Source organism: Somniosus microcephalus, chromosome 5 (genome assembly GCF_052327205.1).
Source record: "Somniosus microcephalus isolate GS21.2 chromosome 5, FLI_Smic_1.0, whole genome shotgun sequence".
Taxonomy (NCBI): Eukaryota; Metazoa; Chordata; class Chondrichthyes; order Squaliformes; family Somniosidae; genus Somniosus; species Somniosus microcephalus.
The window spans coordinates 73,631,540-73,653,213 of NC_140991.1; the positions used below are offsets into that span (position 1 = coordinate 73,631,540).

At 43.2% G+C, this 21,674-nt stretch overlaps 1 protein-coding gene across 9 annotated transcripts in view; it reads left to right on the top strand.

Annotated features, from left to right (window-relative positions):
• Positions 1–21,674, top strand: part of nebl (nebulette) — a 555,716-nt gene that overhangs the window by 322,460 nt on the left and 211,582 nt on the right. For 3 of the 9 annotated variants that reach the window (XM_085987828.1, XM_085987829.1, XM_085987830.1), the window contains exon 4: positions 14,924–15,031. In XM_085987828.1, the coding sequence (XP_085843954.1) occupies positions 14,924–15,031 (108 nt within the window). Of the gene's footprint in view, positions 1–14,923; positions 15,032–15,530; positions 16,066–16,194; positions 16,289–16,803; positions 16,860–19,013; positions 19,182–19,363; positions 19,448–21,674 lie in introns of those variants that run through there. The other 6 variants (XM_085987820.1, XM_085987817.1, XM_085987818.1 and 3 more) reach the window with 6 other exon arrangements.

Genomic DNA, 21,674 nt, shown 5'->3' on the forward strand with positions numbered 1-21,674 from the left:
ACCAAGGCCCTGTACAACTGCAGCAAGACATCCTTGTTCCTGTACTCAAACCCTCTCGCTACGAAGGCCAACATACCATTTGCCGCCTTAACCGCCTGCTGCACCTGCATGCTTACTTTCAGCGACTGGTGCACAAGGACACCCAGGTCTCGTTGCACTTCCCCTTCTCCCAATCTATTGCCATGCAGATAATAATCTGCCTTCCTGTTTTTTGACACCAAAGTGGATAACCTCGCATTTATCCACATTATATTGCATCTGCCATGCTTCTGCCCAATCACCCAACCTGTCCAAATCATCCTGGAGTTTCTCGGCATCCTCCTCACAGCACACACGCCCACCCAGCTTTGTGTCGTCTGCAAATTTGGAGATATTACATCTAGTTCCCTCATCCAGATCATCATTAATATATATTGTGAATAGCTGGGGCCCAAGGGCCGATCCCTGCGGTACCCCACTAGTCACTGCCTGCCACTCGGAAAAAGACCCGTTTATTCCAACTCTTTGCTTTCTGTCTGCCAACCAGTTCTCTATCCAAGTCAATACCTTGCCCCCAATCCCATGTGCCTTAATTTTACACGCACTCTTCAATTTTTTTGATCTCCGTGTTTCAATCAATTGGTCACATGATTCAGTTAATCCATATTTTGTTGTAAATAATAACTGAGGAAAACGGATCAAACAGTTTTAGAAACCTTCCATAGAATAACTTATTATTTATCATAAATCCCTTTCAATTTGAGCAGAAAATCTATTTTTTTCATTAAAACAAAAAGTATAAAAAGAATGATGATGCTCAGGTAGAAACGAACATTGGTAAATTAATTTAATTGTCAACATTTGCAGATTTCCAAGCCACTTGGGAGGAAATAAATTAAGGAAAATTTAAATTTTGCTTGCAGAGAGAAAAAAAATCCCTCTACAATCATATTTTACAATCAATGTTGAGTATTTAGTTACAGACATCTGTAGAAACTGAGACTTTGGTGATTTGACTCTAGTAGATGTTTGTTAGTAACCTTGGTGAATTTCACAATTTAATTACTCTCAGTAGTAACTGCTGGAGAAACAAATGATTCTGGACTCTTCAGCGCTCCTTGCTCGTCTTCAACTCCCGCCATCCTGCCCCCTCTCCAAGGCTCCAGGCTTCCTGGCCACTTTCCGCAAGCTCTCCTCTCCAGCTCCTGATATTCCTCACCCCTCTCTCAGGTCCTCAGTCTGTGAGCAGTACTGGCAGTGAATGGAATAGCAGACATTAAAATCTGGGGAGCTGCTATGATTAATGGAGCATCATGTGTGTTGGTCATGTTCTTTTTTTGTTTTTTTAGGCTGGAAATTATGGGTGTTGTCTTGTACATAGGCCATCATATATGGGAGTGTATATCGTAGTTTATTGCATGTTCTTTGTATCATGGTTGTCAATGATACTACACATTGCTAACATGGATCCCTCATGACCTGTTTATAATGAGTAGCTCTTGCAATGTACCAAGTGATGGTGTCTTTTTTTACTTCACACAATTGTTACATGATTCTTCAGCATGTCACTTTAGATGGAAACCCCAAAGGAACAGAATGAACGGTTGTTTGCTTCATTTTCTCCAGGATCACCACTGATCTGCCACCGAAGTTATGGTGGGAAATCGTGAGAACCCCTGTGAAAATTAATGGTGAAAATCTTAAACCTAAATTTACTTACCTCAAGGGAAATAAGATGGTGGCCAAACTGGCACAAACATTTCAGTAATGTGCTTCCAGGCACCACCCAGTGGTCATAGCGTGCAATTGCAGGCAGACGGAAAGTTCTAAGTTCTAAGTACTGTCACATTAATGGAAAGATCATATTTCAGTGCCTTGCACGGAGTACGCCCACTTTTCCTACCTATGTCCAGTTCTCTGCATGTGTCAGCACTAAATTTCATCTGCCATTTTTCTGTCCGCTTGTTTTGACCAACACATTGGCCCAGAAATTCAGGTCGGAGGTTTCCCGCGGGTGTAAGCCCCCGACCTGCACTTGCCTACCGCACCGGCCGTTGTGCTGTGGGCCCCCGTGGAATTCCGATCCTGGGCCTGCTCCAGCTACCGGCGCGCAGTGCTTGCGTATCCCAGGGGCGCAGTTAGTTCGATGCGTCCCCTGGGATCACGTGGGCCATGGGGACCTAATCGGAGCAGGGAATGCTCCATTCATAAGTTTGACAGGAAGAGCTGTCAAAACTTATCAATACTACGGGCCCCAAAACATCACTAAATCTTCAAATAATTGTTTTTTTTTAAATCACATTTTTTAAATAAACTATAAATTACATTAAATAACTATTTTAAACAATTTAAATTTTTGAAAAAAATAATTTTATTTTCTAACGGGGCTAAAAATAAACTTACCTTTCTTTAAAGTATTTAAAAATAATAAACCTGTGGAAAAAATGTTTTAATTTTAATTAATTCACCACTTACCTTGTAAAAAGCAGGCCTTGCGACTGCTTTTTAAATGTGTATATTCTGGAGACTTACCCTCCCGGGAAAACCTGCAAAAAAAAACCTAAGCTCGATGTGCACGCGCAGCCTCTCCTGCGCATGCGTTCGAACTCTGAACCCCTTCTTTCAGGGGAACGGAAGTGCCGGTTTCCCGCGCATGCGCAGTGCATGCAGGAAACCGGCACTTCCATTGGGTCTATGGGTGAGTACCCCGTGCGTACTCACCCGTGGAGACCCGAAGTTCTGGGCCATCAGTTCAATTTCACTGCTCCTCCTAGTTTGGTATCATTGCACATTTGACCACATTGCATTGAGTTTATTTCTTTCTTGCCTTTTGTTGCTTTTTAATTCCATCTGTGGATATAGCCACTTTCTAGCTTTCTGTTATAGCCACATCTGCTTCACCTGTGCCCACGATTTCTCTATTCCTCCTGTGCTTTTGGCTTGTTGTGTTCCTGTTATGGCTGCTTTTCCCCATCCTCCTATGGGCATGGTCACTTTTTGCATTCCTGTTGTGGCTGCTGCTGCGGTGACTGCTATTTGGCTGGCTCCTCATACTTCAGTGCCCCAGTATGTAAAAACTTCATCCATACCCTCCAGTTTTTGTGACACCCACTTTGTCTCCCCTCCCTACTGCTAACAAACCCCAATGTCACTTGCAATGCTAGCAAGCTCTACAACCTCTAACCCATCAAGTGCAGCCAAACCCCCAAGATCTTCCTCCTTTGTAGTGCCGCTGAACTCATTCTCAGTATTGCCATATCGTCCAATGCACCTTGAGCAACACCATGGGAGAATTGTACACAATATATTAAAAGTTTTGCATATATCATAGATTTGCTATAACACTTTATATTTCCAACACACTTTTTTCACACCTCTCTGTGGTGCTAAAACTTATTTCTGCTCGAGTGCTTTCAGCTCTATCTCCAAACGAAGTGGCACTGTGGGACTTTTTTTTTAAGTGCCACTTGCTTGGTGTCTGTACAAATTGGGCCTCTTGCCTGAAAGTACCCCTAATGCTTCTCTCATAATGAGCCCTCCCCAAGTAGCCTTCCCTCTTCCCGCCGTCACCATGCCACTGCTTCCCTTTCACACTGAAGACCCACTCCCCCCCCACCAAAAATAATGCTATAGCTGTGTTTCTGGTCAGAACCTGGGGGCTAGCTTTAAACTCTTTTAAAGTGCTTACTTTTAATGTGCTCTTTCTACCTTGTGTAAATGTGTGGTGTGCAATTTAAAGAACTTAAAGCCAAACCCTGCGTCAAGACGAAGAATGCAGCAATAGAAGCGTTTTCTTAGGGTGGGTCTCTACAAAACCCTATTTTAATCATTTAAAGCACTTAGTACACTTAGTGGATAATTATGGCATTAGCACTTTAAATAACTAAAAAAAGGCTTTCCAGCATAATGTTGTGCTGCCCTGAAATTTTGGGCGGGCCTTTTAGGAGTGGATCCTGGGTACAGTGACACAGGGTACATACTGCAGGAGGGGTGCTTGCGGCATTCACCGTGCTGTGGGTTCCACCCTCGGGTGGGGGGTGAAAACTTTCATGCGAAGCCTTGCAGCAGCGTAATTCAGCCTATGGTCACTGGGAGTGGCAGTAAAAAATAATGATTGCCTCGGTTGTCATTGGGCTGTTTTCTGCAATGCAGTTGATTTACTCTGTGATGGAATGCATTTACAAAACTTGCTTTTTAAATTTTAAATGCCCACGTGAGGCCCTCAGCCATGTTGGATGCCAGGGCTGCATGCAGTTTTGCCGGTACCGAATAACCGGGAACATGCAGTTTTGCCGGTACCGAATGACCGGGAACATGCAGTGTGTGTTATGACCACTCCCTCTTCCGGCAGAGTATTTGACAGATGGATAAAGTAGTGGGGATGTGATCTAGCCAGATTCTGTCCCCAGCCACCCAGATTACAGCATTTTTATGTCCCAGGCCGTGGAAATCTTGGGGCTCTAATTTTTAACTTTGCTCCCTACCTTTTCCTTCACCATTCTTTTAATTTATAACTGTACTAATTCCCTCTTTCATGCTCAAAAAATCTCTTCGGCGCTCACCTCCACGAAATTCTCAGGAACACCTAATTCTTCTTCTCAAACCTTTCAACACTTGCCGTCACTGAACCTGTGCTACCCATTTCCATCTCAACCTTTTTCCCACTTGCTGCCATCAACTTCTCCACAGTTGCACTCGTCCTCCCCCCAATACTTCACACCTCCACAAGTGGACCACCGCCCCTCCCACCCACTTACCTAACACTTGCGCCTCCTTTCAGTCCTGCTACACCAGGCGGCACTGCTGCCTTTCCTTCATCTCGTGTATTCCTGCAGTTCAGCCCAAGTTCATTTTGCCTGTTGCCTGCTTGCAGTTTATTTATTTTTTTTAAATCCAAGGAAAACAGTTGGAGCCTTTAAGGTGCATTTGGAATGTTTATCTGCTCAGATTGTAGTTTCATGCCTTGTGTGCTCTGGGGTTCCCGATTTTCCTGTGCTTCTGATAAATAAATAATTTAGCCTGATGTTATTCTGCCTCATGGCTGCTTAGAGGAGAGTTTTAACCCTTCTAATTGTGTCTCTTTTGCCATGATTTTACAAGTTAAGTGCACTCAGGTTTCCTTTTTTATGCATTTCCAGTAAATAATGAATTGGCACAAAACCATTGTGGCTGCTGGGTACTTAGAGTGTGATTTTTTTTTAAGTCAGGAAAATACCAGAATCCTGACAGGAACCTTTGAACCTCTCTGTTCTATTTCTTCTGCTTTCCTTGTACAATTTCACACCTTCAAAAGTACTCAGAACTTTTTTTTGTGCTGCTGAGAGATCGCTGACTCGTTGTGAGCAATGCCACAGGGCATCTGATGTTACAATATTGAAATCCATGAGTTTTTTAAGATTGTCAACTTTTGAGACACTTGATGAGGCTACAGTCACACCTCTAATGTTCCAGTACATTTATTTCAAGGGGTAAGGCAATGCTGTAATGGGCACTGCCTGCAAAGCACACTCCTCGCCTACGGAAAATAAAGAACAATGGCCGGAATTTTCTGCAGGCAGGCAAGTTGGGGGTGGGGGGCCTCCGAGGTCGGCGGGAAATTCTGGAGGCTGGGTTTCCCGCAGGCCCTGTCGACTTTAACGACCGGTCTTGCCTCTGTTAAAACTGGAAATGGGTGGGTTGGAGGCGGGATCAAGTCGGGAATCCCATTTTTAACAATTTAACTGCCCCCACGCTCCAAACCCACCTGTATTTTTAGGGGAAAATTCTGGCCATTTCTGCTTTCATCCTTTGCACTTCAAGGCTCCAACGCTGAATGTACCTTGGTGCTCACTATTTACAGTCATAGAGTCATAACGGCACAGAAGGAGGCCATTCAGCCCATCGAGTCCGTGCTGGCTCTCTGTAGAGCAATCCAGTCAGTCCCATTCCCCCACACTATCCCCGTAGCCTGCAAGTTTATTTCCCTCAAGTGCCTATCCTGTCTCCCCTTGAAAACATTGAGTGTCTCCGCTTCCACCACTTCCGTCGGCAGCGAGTTCCAGTTCCTCAACACTTGCTGCGTAAAAAAGTTTTTCCTCACATCCCCCCTGTATCTCTTGCCCAAAACCTTAAATCTGTGTCCCCTAGTCCTTATACCATCAACTAGTGGAAACAGCCTTTCCCCATCTAGCCTATCCAAACCCGTCATAATCTTGTACACCTCTATCAAATCACCCCTCAACCTCCTTTGCTGTAATGAAAACAAATCCAGCTTCTCCAACCTATTCTCGTAGCTAAGATCCCCCATCCCCGGAACCATTCTGGTAAATCTCCTCTGCACCCTCTCAAGGGCCTTCACACCCTGCCTAAAGTGTGGTGACCAGAACTGGACGCAATACTCCAGTTGTGGCCTAACCAGCACTTTATAAAGGTTCAGCATAACTTCTCTACTTTTGTACTCCATACCTCTATTTATGAAGCCCAAGATCCCATATGCTTTGCTAACCACTCTCTCAATATCTCCTGCCACCTTCAGGGACCTATGCATATTAACTCCCAGCTCCTTCTGTCCCTGCACACTCTTTAAAACTGTGCTATTAAGTGTATATTGCCTTTCCCTGTTCCTTGTGCCACAATGCATTACCTCACACTTCTCTGTATTAAATTCCATCTGCCACTTGTCTGCCCATTCTGCTAGCCTTTCTATGCCCTGTTGCTGTCGATTGGTATCATCCTCACTGTTTGCCACACCTCCAAGTTTGGTGTCATCGGCAAATTTAGAAATTCTACTCTATTCCAATGTCCAGGTCATTTATATATTTTTTTTAAAAAGCAATGGCCCCAGCACTGACACTTGGGGAACACCACTGACTACCATCCTCCAGTCTGAAAAACAGCCATTTACCACAACTCGCTGTTTTCTGTCCTTAAGCCAATTCCTTATCCAAGCTGCCACTGACCCACCTATTCCATGAGCCTCAATTTTGTTAACCAGCCTTCTATGTGGTACTTTGTCAGACACCTTCCGAAAATCCATGTAGACAACATCCATTGCATTTCCTTCATCAATCCTCCCTGTTACTTCATCAAAAAATTCAATTAGTTTAGTCAAAGATGATCTGCCTTTTACAAATCTGTGTTGGATCTCCTTAATTAGTTTAAGCCTCTCCAAGTGCCTGTTAATTTTTTCCTTGATTATTGTTTCTAAAACTTTACCCACCACTGATGTTAAACTGACCGGCCTGTAGTTACTAGGATTGTCCTTACACCCTTTCTTGAACAATGGTGTTACATTTGCCACTTTCCAATCCCCAGGCACTTCCCCCACATCTGGGGAAGATTGGAAAATTAAGGCATACCCTTCTGCTATCTCCTCCCCCAATTCCCTTAGCAACCTGGGATGCAAGCCATCTGGACCAGGCGACTTATCTACTCTGAGCATACCCAGTCCTTCTAGTACATCCTGTCTATCAAATTTCACCCCTTCCATTGTTTCTACTTTTTCCACTTCTACCGATATTTTGTCAGCATCCACCTCCTTAATAAACACCGATACAAAGTACTCATCGAGTATTCTAGCCTTGCCCTGCGCTTCTAAGCATATATCACCACCTTTGTCTCTAATAGGCCCCACCCCGCCTCTTACTACCCGCTTACTGTTTACATGCTGGTAGAAGATTTTTGGGTTCCCTTTTATGTTAACCGCCATTCTACTCTCATATTCTCTTTGCCAATCATATTGTCATCTTCACTTCCCCTCTCAACTTACTGTATTTGGTCAGGTTCTCCCTTGAAGAATTCACCTGACATTCATCATACACCTTTTTTTGTTTCTTCATTTTCTCTATCTCCCTCGTCATCCAAGGAGCCCTTGCTTTGGTTCCCTTACCCTTCCCTCTTGTTGCAATGTACCTAACCTGTACTTGGAACATCCCCTCCTTAAAGATCACCCATTGTTCCGTTACAGTTTTCCCTGTCAGTCTTTGGTTCCATTTTACCCTGGCTAGATCCTTTCGTATCCCATTGAAGTTAGCCCTATTCCAGTTTAGAAGTTCCACTCCATTGCTAATCTAAATCTTATGATACGATGATCACTCATACCCAAGTGTTCTCCCACAGACACTTGGTCGACCTGGCCCACCTCATTCCCCAGCACCAGATCCAGCAATGCCTCCTTCCTAGTTGGGCCAAGAATATACTGGTCAAGGAAATTCTCCTGAACAAATTTCAGAAATTCCTCCTTTCCTTTTACCCTCGCATTATCCCAATTGATATTTGGGGAATTGAAGTCCCCCAATATCACCACTCTATAGCTCTTGCATATCTCTGCGATTTCCCTGCAGTATTTATTGCTCCTCTACCTCCCTCTCACTATTTGGAGGCCTGTAGAATACTCCCAATAGCGTGATCATACCCTTTTTGCTCCTCAACTCTAACCAAATGGATTCTGTCCTTGTCCCCTCAAGAACATCCTCCCTTTCCAACACTACAATGTCTTCCTTAATCAGCACTGCCACCCCACCTCCCTTTTTTGCTTCCCTATCTTTTCTGAACACCTTGTACCCTTGAATATTAAGTGCCCAGTCCTCACCGTTTTTAAGCCTTGTTTCTGTTATTGCCACAACATCATATTGCCACACGGCTAATTGTGCTTGTAGCTCACCAGTCTTATTCACCACACTTTGGGCGTTTACGAAGATGCATTCTAAACCCATTTTTGAATTTTTCGTAGTCTTTTAGTCTGCTTCTATCTAATATGGTACTACTTCAGCCTCCAGCATTATCTTCCCCTCCAGTACCATCCAACACACTCACTCTTCCATGCATCCCATTCCTCCCCTCCACTCCTACATGCTGGTGCCCATCCCCCCTGCCAAGCTAGTTTAAACCCTTCCCAGCAGCACTAGCAAACCTCCCTGCGAGAATATTGGCCCTGGCTCTGTTGTGGTGTAACCTGTCCGGCTTGTACGACCCCACCTTCCCCAGAAATGGTCCCAGTGCCTCAGGAATCTAAAGCCCTCCCTCCTGCACCATCTCTCCAGCCACGCATTCATCTGTTCTATCCTCCTATTCCTGTACCCACCAGCACGTGGCACCGGGAGTAATCCGGAGATTACTACCTTTGAGGTCCTGCTTTTTAATCTCTTTCCTAGCTCCCTGTATTCTGTCTGCAGGACCTCATCCCTCTTTCTGCCTATATCGATGGTACAGATATGGACAACGACCTCTGGCTGTTCACCCTCCCCCCCCTCAGTGTCCTACAGCCACTCAGTGATATCCTTGACCCTGGCACCAGGGAGGCAACATACCATCCTGGAGTCACATCTGCGTCCACAGAAACGCCTATCAGTTCCCCTAACCAATGAATCCCCTATCACTATTGCTCTTCCACTCTTCTTCCTCCACCCACCCCCCCCCCCCTCCCATGCAGCTGAGCCTTGGCTCTGGCTGCTCTCCCCAGAGGAGCCATCACTCCCACCAGTTTCCAGAACTGTGAACCGGTTGGTGAGTGAGATGCACTCTGGGGATTCCTGCCGTACCTGTCTGCTCCTCCTTCTCTGTCTGATGGTCACCCATTCACTTTCTGCCTGCACATTGAGGCTGCGGGGTGACCACTTCTAGAAACGTGCTTTCCAAGTATTTCTCAGCCTTGCGGATGCACTAGTGACCCCAGCTGCCGCTCAAGCTCCAAAACCCGGAGCTCGAGTTGCTGCAGTTGGCGACACTTCCTGCACACGTGGTCGTCCAGGCGCAAGAAGCGTCCAGGATTTCCCACATGGCACAGGATGTGCAAATCACAGAATTGAGCTGCCCTGCCATGCCTCTATTTACCAGACTATGGAAGTAATTTAGCAGAAATAAACTTAACAAGAAATACTCAACAGCTACCCACCAATCAGCACCTCCCTTTATTAGATAGGCTATGATCTACTTAGCAGAAATATACTGAAAACAGAACAAAAAAAACTTACCACAAATACTCACCCTATACTCAGCTCTCAGCTCCCTTGTGCCAGCGACACCTTTGAATTGTGACGCCACTCCTTTGTTGTGTCGCTTGCCAACTGTCTCACTCACAGGTAGTCCGCTTGCTCAGACTCCAAGGTCTCTGCTCCACGCCGCCTTTATCCCCAGTATCCGACTCCGTTCCTCTCGCAGGTCCGCTTGCTCAGACTAATGTATTAGATTTTACATTGCAAACAAGTTAAACGACCCCCACTTCTGCTCCTTCCTTTTTCTGGGAATAATGTATTATTGCCCAGTTCATTACATTTCTGTTGTTGAATGGATTCTGCTGTTCTCTGTATTTTACATGGTGGAAAAATACATTATAATATCAAAATTTAATGTGGTGGGTATATGCTCTGATCCCCTAGAATATAAATCCAACACTTATAACCTCCTTCAGGCTTTTATGTACTTTTTTTCCCCCCTTGATACGAATGGGAAATTTTGTATATGCCTACAGCTGAGTTCTATCCCACTGCACTTTCGGTGTAATTACTTGATTTTGAGTGGTCAGCTTTTTTGAAGTTGTTGCTCACTGTTTGCTAGTTTTCTAAATTGTCATGTATGGAATAAATTATCTGCCTTAAAAAAAAAATGCATCAGGTACTGTTGCATACAGCCTAAATGTTGGATGCTCTTATTTTTGTGTGCGCATTGCACATATATTTACATTGCAGTATTTTTCTGGGGCTACCTATTTTGATTTGAGGTCCTATTTCTGCAAAAGATGAGAATAAATATAAAATCCTGAATGAAACCTATTTTCAATCGTCATTCAGACCTCCCTCCTCCCGACTTGCTAAAGGGATTAGGAATGGATCAGATAGGTTTGAGTAGCCCCATTTTGAGTAAAGGGCTTGGCCACAAAATTCGGCTCCTTAGCGCCCGCTGTTTTGGCACCGAGTGTCATTTTTGGATCCAAAGTGGCGTCTGCGGCGGGCACGCACATTTCTAGTGCGAGTTGCGCCAGACGCCATCTTGGTGAGGGCATTGGCATGGTGCAGTGAGTGTCCGCTGGAAGTATGCAGAGTAGGTAGATCATGACGTCAATCAGCGTGCAACTCTGATTTAATGTCTTAGCTGCCATTTTGGAGCTCAACGCTCCAGCTAATACCTTCTCTTGAACTCGCACGCGTTCAGCAGCAGGAAGGACTCCCCACCAGAACTATTTAAACGGATCATCAACTACTTTCAAGTTAGTTGCTGATTGATTTCTACTGGCTGTTGCTGCGTTTGTACAAGTGTTTGGTGCTTTCTAGAGTTCTTTAAAGTTGCTAAAGTCTACAGGGAGTGGTGTGGCATGTGTTGAAGGACTTTGTCCTGACTTCAAGGCTTCTGCACATACCACTTGTTCCCAGACATGGGTGCACTAGTAGACATTCCACTTGGCCTACAGCATGACCGGGAGAATGAGCAGAGGCCACGCAGAGCAGGACAAGCTGCTGGAAGAGGGAGGAGGAGGAGGAGGGGGAGAAGGGCTTTCAGCAGGAGGCTTTACTGAAATTTGCCACCTGCTGCAGCCACAACTGCAACCTCCGAACAGGGCAAGGACCGCACTGCCAATGGCTGTGAAGGTGACTGTGGCGATGAACTTTAATGCGTGGAGCTCCTTCCAGGCTGGAGCTGGAGAAATTTGCAACATCTCGCAGTTTGCTGTCCACTGTTGCGTAAGGGAAGTTACTGAAGCTGACATTCTCTCCACAGATGCTGTCTGACCTGCTGAGTATTTCCAGTATTTTCTGTTTTGATTCCATTAGCGCACTTGTGGACCCAACCATGATACAGCCGTTCCATCATATTCTGACCCGTAATTTCCTCCAGTTAAACTTTGGGAAGACCAAAGTCGTCATCTTTGACAATGACCACAAACTCTGTAGTCTTTCCAACAATTCCATTCCCCTCCTGGCCACTGTCTGAGGCTTTTCACAGCTTTAGCGTCCTATTCAACCCCGAGCTGAGTTTCCGACCCCATATCCTCTGCATCACAAAGACTACCTACTTCCACCTCTGTAACATCACCCATCTCTGCCCCTACTTCAGCCCATCTGCTGCTGAAACCCTCATCCATGCCTTTGCCACCTCCAGACTCAAAGCTCTGCTGCCTTTATCCTATTCCTGCCTGTTCATCGCTGCATACTTCCTCACCTACATTGGCTCCAGGTCCCCCAATACCTCTAAGTTAGAATCCTCATCTTTGTGTTTAAATCCTGGTAGAGCTTAGAACGTTAACGTTCAAAGATGATGACAGATTAAGCAGAACTAGTATGTGAATCAGACATTCTTCTGGAAAACTGAACAAAGTGTTACCACTTAGTAGTAGTCAATCTCGAGGCAGCAGTTGAGAATTTTGTGAAGTCCTGAATACCTCATTTATAGGAGTGAACAAGAGCTGAATCAATGCATAGTTTGGCTTCCAATTGTGTTAATAAATAGTGCAATACATAAAATCAGATTTTAAAAAAAATCAGCCCCGGAAGTGTATTTGTCTATTTGGTGTGTGGTCTTGAGACTGGCAGTGAAACAAGCAAACGGGTGGCCAGGAAATTGACTGCCTCAGTTGAGCTGCTGGTCTACTGGAGTAGTAGTTTTTTTCTACCAGCTGTCTCTTCTTGGTAATAATTTTGTTTTCAGATTTTTTTAACGAAATGCTGCAAGAGGACTCTGATGCCATGTGCAAGTGATTAGATTTGTTGAGATTTGTGTCATTGCATCACAAAGTAAAAGATTTGCCAATACTGTTTTGTGAAGATCATGAACCCAATAATAATGTTCCGACAATAGTACACAAATAAATCTTCAGAATATTAGCACAATTATTTTATTTTTTGCATCCTAGAAATAGCTGTGAAAGTTATTTTTTATGTGAAGCCATTGGAATTGTTGATGTGGAGTTTCAAAAGACATTTGATAAAGTACCAATAGACTTGATGGCAAAATTAAAGCCCACGGGATTAAGGGGACAGTGGCAGCGTGAATACAAAATTGGGTAAGGGACAGAAAGCAGAGAGTAGTGGTGAACGGCTCTTTTTCAGACTGGGAGGGAGTATACAGTGGTGTTCCACAGGGGTCGGTATTAGGACCACTGCCCTTTTTGATATATGTTAAATACCTGGGCCTAGAAATTCAGTTGCGTTTGCGCCCACTTATTGGCTATAAAGTGGTTTGCGCCTGAAGTTTTTTATCGCCCGAAATTCAGATGGACCCTAACATCGGCGTTAGCCGGTAGCGCCGCGCCGGCACCGATGATGTCATCGGTGTGCGCAGCGCCCCGGTTGCAATGCTATTCCGGCCCGATGGCCAAATTCAGTTGCGGCCGCCTCGCCCGTGGCAGCCGCAAACAGCGTTTGTGAAACGGGGTCTTGCAGCTCCGAAAGGCCGGCGCATAAAGGTGGAGCGGCGGCCGGCTGCTTTCCCGGCGGCCGCCTGCCCGCACCTCCCTCCCCGGACTCCTGCACCACCCCCCCGCGGCATTGATGTCTGAGTCCCGTGAGCCCGGCACTTCTCCGTGGTGCCGGGCTCATTTGCCGGGGGAATCCACCGGCGATCTGACGGCTGCAGGCAGCTCCTCCTTAAGAGAAGGAGGAGGCCTGCAGTACCCCAGCCTGCCGCACCGCATCGGGTGCCGCAGCGGCAGCTGGACGCCTGAAAGTGACATTCATCGCCCCTAGCGAGGCGGCCAAACCCTGCAATAGCGCACGCCGCCGTCTTGGCCCGTCGCAACTGAATTTTAGGCGGGCGCTACGGGAATCCTGGCGAGCGCAAAATTTCGGGCGCAAAAGACCTGGCGGGGCCATACCGAATTTCTAGGCCCTGGACTTGTGTGTGCATGTCATAATTTCAAAGTTTGCAGATGGTACGAGACTTGGAAATATAGTAAACAATGAGGAAGATAGTAACAGACTTCAGGAGGACATAGACAGACTGGCAAAATGAGCAGACATATGACAGATGAAATTTAACGCAGAAGTGTGGAGTGATACATTTATATATATTTAAAAAAAGCAGTGGCCCCAATACTGACCCCTGGGGAACACCACTGACTACCATCCTCCAGTCTGAAAAACATCCATTTACCACAACTTGCTGTTTTCTGTCCTTAAGCCAATTCCTTATCCAAGCTGCCACTGACCCACCTATTCTATGAGCCTCAATTTTGTTAACCAGCCTTTTATGTGGTACTTTGTCAAACGCCTTCCAAAAATCCATGTAGATAACATCTCCTCCTTAAAGATCACCCATTGTTCCGTTACAGATTTTCCTGTCAGTGTTTGGTTCCATTTTACCCTGGCTAGATCCTTTCATATCCCATTGAAGTTAGCCCTATTCCAGTTTAGAAGTTCCACTCTAGATTGTTCGTTGTTCCTCTCCATTGCTAACCTAAATCTTATGATACGATGGTCACTCGTATCCAAGTGTGCTCCCACAGACACTTGGTCGACCTGGCCCACCTCATTCCCCAGCACCAGATCCAGCAATGCCTCCTTCCTAGTTGGGCCAAGAACATATTTACTAGAATGGTACCAGGGATGAGGGACTTCAGTTATTTGGCGATACTGGAGCAGCTGGGGTTGTTCTCCAGAGAGCAGAGAAGGTTAAGGGGAGATTTGATAGAGGTGTTGAAAACCATGAACAGTTTTAGTAAATAAGGAGAAACTGTTTCTAGTGGCAAAAGGGTCAGTAATCAGAAGACACAGTTAAGGTAATTGGCAAAAGAAGCAAAGACTCCTGCAAAAAAAAATTACAGGGCTATGGGGAAAGAGCAGGGGAGTGGGACTAATTGGATAGCTCTATCAAAGAACTGGCACAGAAATGGTGGGCCGAATGGCCTCCTTTTGTGCTCCATCTTTCTATGAATCTAAATATACCTGTGCCAAACATATAAAGAGAGACAGAGGTAAATGAATGAAGTTGTTTACTTTGATATGCTACTTTGAATTACATTTTCTTTTGCTTCCAGGCCAAATACAAAGAAGACTTTGAAAAGAACCGGGGAAGAGGATTTAGCATTGTTACTGACACTCCTGAACTGCAAAGATTAAAAAGGACTCAAGAGCAAATCAGTAACGTATGTAATGTTCTGCGTGAGGACATGCATGAGGACAGTGTTTTCTCTGTTCTTGTTTTGTCTGGCTGGTGGACAATGGAGATTGTACTGCAGTGTTAGGAGAGAATGCAGATGTGTATGGTGAAAATAGAATGGCTGGATATAGAATGTGGAATGATATGGGAACTCCAGATAATTCTCCCCCAAACTATCTCCTGTTTTTCTTTGTAATATACAATCCATCCCACCTGAAAGCAATGTTGTGTTAATGTGCTCATACAGTTATAGTTCTCAGATAATCAGAATCGTTTTATTTCACACGGATTCTGGAAGTGCACGTGAGGCTGTGAGAGTGTTTTGTGACATACACATGGACATATATGCACAAAAATGCACCATACATCAGTTATGAATGTTACCATCACAACTTAATTCAAAAAGAAAAAATGTTTAAAACTGCAATAATCTTGTCTTTTTTTAAATTGTTTTCCCATCTCTTAATCTCTGAAGGTCTGTGCAAACTGAGGGGATGTTAGGCTTTCTTGATCTTCCACTTCCTGAATTAATTCAAGTTCAATACATCTTATGTTAAGTAAAGGTACTGACACACAATCCGTTCCTCTGTCTGTGCATTGTCTGTTGAAGACCACATGAATAGTTGAAAATTTATATCATTGAATTTTACTTCGAAACAATGAATTTGCCCGTTTAAAATAAAAATGGCAAATTCCAGTTGAATTATTTTACTGCAAAGTAAGAAAATTGTTGCGATTAGATCAGGATTCTTGTGGTCTTTAAGAATTGTGTAAATGCAGTGGATCACTTAACTTAAGCTGCGTGAACTAATAACATTAACACGGAAATGTTTGGCTGAGCACAGTGGATTTTTCTGATGTTTGTTATTACCAAGAATTGCTTTTACACCACTTGAAGGATCATTAAGGCACATTGACAACACACTTAATCATTTTGAGTTGAACGCTTTGAGTTTCACAAGTTTAATTTTCAGTGCATCTACAAAGGCTAATGGAGATTGAAGAATATTGTGAAATAAGGTAGGACCTTTTTTATTTGAACTTTTAAAAACTTTAATTATTTTGTGTTATGAACTAATTAGTAACTGAATAAATAAAAATACATATTTCCTGCATCTGTAATCAACATTAAATAATTTTTTCCCCCAGTTTATTGCAGAAAGGCCACAGTCACTGAAATCAAACCCTGAAGGCACAATTTGTGAAATATACCCTTAAAGTGATTTAACATGTACTTAGAATGGTATGTGGACACAGCAAGGTGATCAATCATGTGAATAAACTTACATCTGTGTATCATTAAATCTCAGAAAATGCTTGGAGTGTGCATTATGTTAGCACTTGTTAATTGATCTTTGGTGAGTTGACTCAGTGAATAATCTGTGTTAGCATGATGTAAAATGACATTAGCTGGTCTTGGTAGTGTAAAGTGAATGCTGCATTTGATGAGATAATGTAAGTAATTTCCTAATTCTTTTTGCTAATATGGATTTCAAAACTTTCTTCAAATTTGACACACCATTGCTGTTGGCTGGTATTTCATTGTAAGTGTGTAATAAAAGCATTTGTTTTATTCTAAATGCACATGATCAAAATTCTCTGAAACTGTAAACTAATTTTTTCAAATTCCCTCATCTGTCTGCTGAGCATTGTAATAGCTAAAATATTTTACTAATTTTATTTGCTGAAACCTCGTAGGTTTGTACTACATGGGAACACACATCACTAATGACTTAAATATATTTAATGCAATTTCAGGAAAGCTTAGCAGGTGACTTTCTCTCGTCTTCCTCTGAGTTTCTTACAAAAAATGAGTAAGTTAAGAACTATCACTAACTTTTTTCAATTTATATATTTTGGTGAACTTTTTTTACTCAAGGTGAGGGATTTCAGTGCTTCAAAATGAAATATCTTTGCACTAGTGACAGTAACCAATATTTCAAGGTAAGATGTAGCATGCCTTAAGTTCTAGTTGCTGTGTTCCAGCATTATGTTTTGGCTTTAAATGCATAAAAGAACAGCATGTTGCACCAGTGATAATTTTTTCTATTTCCCATTACAGTTGACCTTCTAAGTATAACAGCCAGCTTTTGTTGAGTTGTGGACAGTTTTATGCTGTAAATCAGCACCCAATAAGCACTGGCTTGAGTCGACCCAAATCATTTCATGAGATGCGTACAGTAAGCTAGGATTAAAAGAGATTTTATCATTCCATTAATCTGGAATCCAAACTCAGATTACAGAACTGAAAGGGGAGGTGCAGTTTATTGAATATTGAAATATTGGTACTGTATCAATCGTGTTATGGGCTAGTTTCCATACATTCTTTTGTGTCGGCTATTACCTCAACCATAGTAACTAACTTTAATTCCCTATATGTATTAACGTGCCAGTGCAGTCCTGTAATTTTTTTTCTGGGTTAGTGATGATACAGAAAGTAACTTCGTTTTGAATCGGAGAAAGCTAAAATCAGTTGACACCTAGTTAAAAAGAGAAATGATTATGCTACAAACATAACCTTAAAATTATTGGCAGGCAGCTGTGTCACCTGAAGTGCGGTGGTGAAAGACTTGTGCATGTCTGTCCTAGGACTGAACCAGTTTCAAATTTCAGAACGGGGTCAGTAGCATAAAGGTGACATCACCTGCGCCATTTATACCAATTCCTGGGTGTCTACCCCATGTAGACCAAGGAATTTAGTAACGGAAGCTTGCCATTCTGACCGAAAATCCTTATTTTTTAAAAACCTCAAAAGAATTGACATTTGCTGCATTACTAAAGGGATCTCTCCACAATCGGTTATTGTTCAGAAACCAGAAATGTGGGCCCCACTTCTTCCAGGATGCCATCGTGACAAACATAGTACACCTGCATCATTCAAGTGTATTTTCTGTTGAGGGAAATGGGAGTAGAACTGGTGGGATTTCTGATGGTTATTGTCATCCTGCCTCCTCTTTTGACATGGGGGAGTGGGAGGGGAGATGGATGCAAGACGCACCCATTTTCCCCATCGGAATTTTCACAAACTGTAATAAGAGGTGGGGACCTGGGTCTAGTCCCATCTGCCCAAATAATGGCGACTTTAGGTCCCCAGAGTACAGGAATTTCTACCACACAATTTTGAAATTTGAATGTTACGTACAAACAAAATGTAACTTGGTGACGACATCGCATTTGTCAAGAAATTAAGATGAGTTTTTCAATAAATTTGCAGTTTTGGAAACTTGGAGAAACTGCAAGAAAATGTGGACAATCGAATTTTACTCAAATTGTTTCTATGCTAAATATGGCTAGGTGGCATTTCCGAAAAGGAGCATTATATACTTTAAATGGAAATTACATTCATCTCATACTTGAAAATACTAATTAACATCAAAATGATATTACAATTTTACTGTTCGAAGGACTTTAACCCACTCTAAAGTGTAAAGTAGTACTTGGCAGAGATTTTAATAATGCATTAAAAATTATATCCTTAAGGACTTCAGCGATAAAGTTGAATAGGTGAAGCAATTCAGTTTTTGCATCATTTGTCTTTTGCACATATATCTGTGGATTTTTTAATTTGTATTTTCAAATTTTCTTAAAGTAAAAATAACAGGGACTTCAAAACCATGAGGACACTAAGCCATCCCATTAATTTTGTAAGCAGCAACATATAGAACTTGTACATTTTGATTAACTGATGAGGTCGTTAAATGCCATAAGCAAAACAAATCAATAGAAAAGACATGTGCCCTTCTTTATATGATGATCAGAAACATAAACCCTGATTTTTAACCTGGAGCAGGAATGGTACGCGGGGGCAAAATTCAGTCTCCCGGCTGATTTTAACTGCCCACTGCCTGGCTTTAGCCAAGTGGGAAGGTTAAAATGGCCCCTATGACCTGTCACAGTATGAAGACAAAAACAGAACCGGTGTTGCTTTTTTCCTATTGAAGCTTTTATTAAAGGTGTTTCTCTTTTAGTCTTAGACAGCATTTACAAATTATTGGTGCCCAGCAGTAATACTAATCTTGGACGCAATCACCAAAAGCAACTCTGTATCAACCGTTCTTGATTGGAACAACTTGTAAAACTGTCACTTTGTTCTGTTCCAGCAATTCTTCCCAGGAAGTGCTGCACACAGCTTGTGGGTATGTAACCCCATAATACAATTTAAGTGAAAGTATTTGGCTTTAAGCTGAGAACAAAAGAACTGTGAATGTTTGGCAATGTAATTAAGCTGTATAAAGACACTCATTACTTTACTTCATAAGTACTGGAAAACAATAGTCATTACTGATTTGTCCATTAAATATTTGCATTTTTGTTGCAGAAGAAATGGTTTCCTTGATGATTTGGGAGAAAGAATTGAAGCACTAAAGTGTACTGGACACCACCATTCCAAGGAAAGGTACCAGTGAGTTTATCAGCAATATCTAACTCCAGTTGACAAAACAATTGTTCTACATGACTTTGAGTAAAAGCAGTAACTTTATCTCACGACAGTAACAAAATAACCTTTATGTCTACATGCACATTTAAAAAAAAAGTTGATTCTTATGCAAAGTTAATATTTAGTGATACCCAAGATCTAGCTCTAACAGCAGCAGCAACAACAACAATGTGGATTTATATAGAATCTCGAACATAAATGTCCGAAGGCTTTTCACAACAGAAATATTTCACAATGGGAGAACCACTGCATAGCCATGGTGGCCGAGATTAGGAGGCTTGACGGAAAGCTTGGTTGAAAATATGGTCCCGAGTGCATTTCCAAGGGAGATTGGAAGGGTTTGGGGAGGCAGTTCCAAAGAGTAGGGCAGCGGTGGGAGATGGGTTTTGCCATCTTTGGTGAGGCAAAGATGAGGCAGGGGTTAAAATGCCCAAGGACCAAAGGGTGTGGGAGGGAATAGAAGACTGGGGGAGGTTTCAGAGATAGGGTGGGATTAAGGCCATGGAGGAATTTGAAAATGAGGATGAGGTTTATAAATTTAATGCAATGGGAGAGGGACCACCAGTGCGAAGCAGGATGCGGCCAGCTAAAATTTGGATAAATTTGAAGTTTATGGAGGGTGAAGGATGGGAGGTGAGCAGGAATTGAGTCTAGTCTAGACATGACAAAAGCATAGATAGAAGTTTTTAGTGGTGGAGAGGAGGAGTTTGGGCTGCAGGAAGGCAGTGTTGTGGAGGATGAAATAAACAGCCCTTGTGATGGATAGGTTGTTGTGTTTGAAGCTCAGTCCTGAATTGAACATGATGTATGGGCTGTTTCAGTCTGACCGCATGGACAGGGAAGGGATGGGGGCAAGGGAGCTGAGTTCGTGGCAAGGGCCAAAAATGACGACTTCAGTTTTCCTGATGTTCAATTGAAGGAAATTGTGACTCGTTCATGACTTGATGCCAGATAGGCAGCCTGATGGTGCAAATTTGATTGTGGGCTTTAGAGAGGTGGTGGAGAGGTACAGATGGGTGGTGTTGTTGTACATATACAAGATGACCCCTTGTCAGTGACTAACGTCACTGATGAGCAGTATGTGGATGAGAAAGAGAATGAGGCCGAAGATAATATCTTGGGAGATTCTGGAAGTCATTGGGGACAAAAAAGGAATGCCATTGCTGGAGATGTGCTGACTGTTTGGATAGGTGGGAATGGAACAACACAAGGAAAGCCCAGAGTGAAACGATACAAGGATAGTCTCACGGAACGGTACAAGAGAGGAGAGGCAGTGGAGGAGAATGGTGTGGTTGACTGTGAAACATTGCACTGCAGACAAGGAAGGATAATGCACCATAGTCACAGAAGATATCATTTGTGACTTTGGTCAGGGCCATCTCTGTGCTGTGAAAAGGGCAAAAGCTGGACTAAAGGAAGTTGAACAGGGAGTTTTGAGAAATGGGCATGGAGCTAGAAGTCAGTTGTGCGCAAGAACCTTGAGTTTAGAGGTAGTTGAAGAACACGGATGGTAGGTTTTTATAAGGGGGGCAAGTAGGATGATGAAGTGGAGAGGAATGGTGTCTGAGAAAGGGAGTCTTTAACAAGGTCAATTAACGTAGGGGCCAGGAGGAGGGACGTTGATTGTTTTAAAAGACATAATAGGGGGCGCAGAATTCACTCATTGTGAAAGAAAGAACTTGCACTTATATAGCACTTTTCACAACCTCAGGACATCCCAAAGCGCTTTTGAAGTATTGTAATGTAGGAACCGAGGCAGTCAATATTTGTGCACAGCAAGGTCCCACAAACAGCAATGTGATAATGAGCAGATAATCTGTTTTGGTGATGTTGGTTGAGGAATAAATATTGGCCAATACACCAGAGGGAACTTCCCTGCTTGTCTTGCAATAGTTGCCATAGGATCATTTACGTCTACCTGAGAGGGCAGACTGAGAGGCTTGGTTTAACACCTCATCCAATAGTGCAGCATTCCCAGTACTGCACTGAAATGTCAGCCGAGATCCCGTGCTCAGGTCTCTGGAGTGGGACTTGAAACCACAACCTTCTGACTCAGGCAAGAGTGCTAATGGTTATAGAAATCAATGTATGGTTCAGTAATAAAGATTCAAAGGCCTGTAATATATGTCTGCGGATATTTTAATTTCAGGAGTATTGTGTGTTAGTATTTAGTTTCTTTTAACAACAGCAA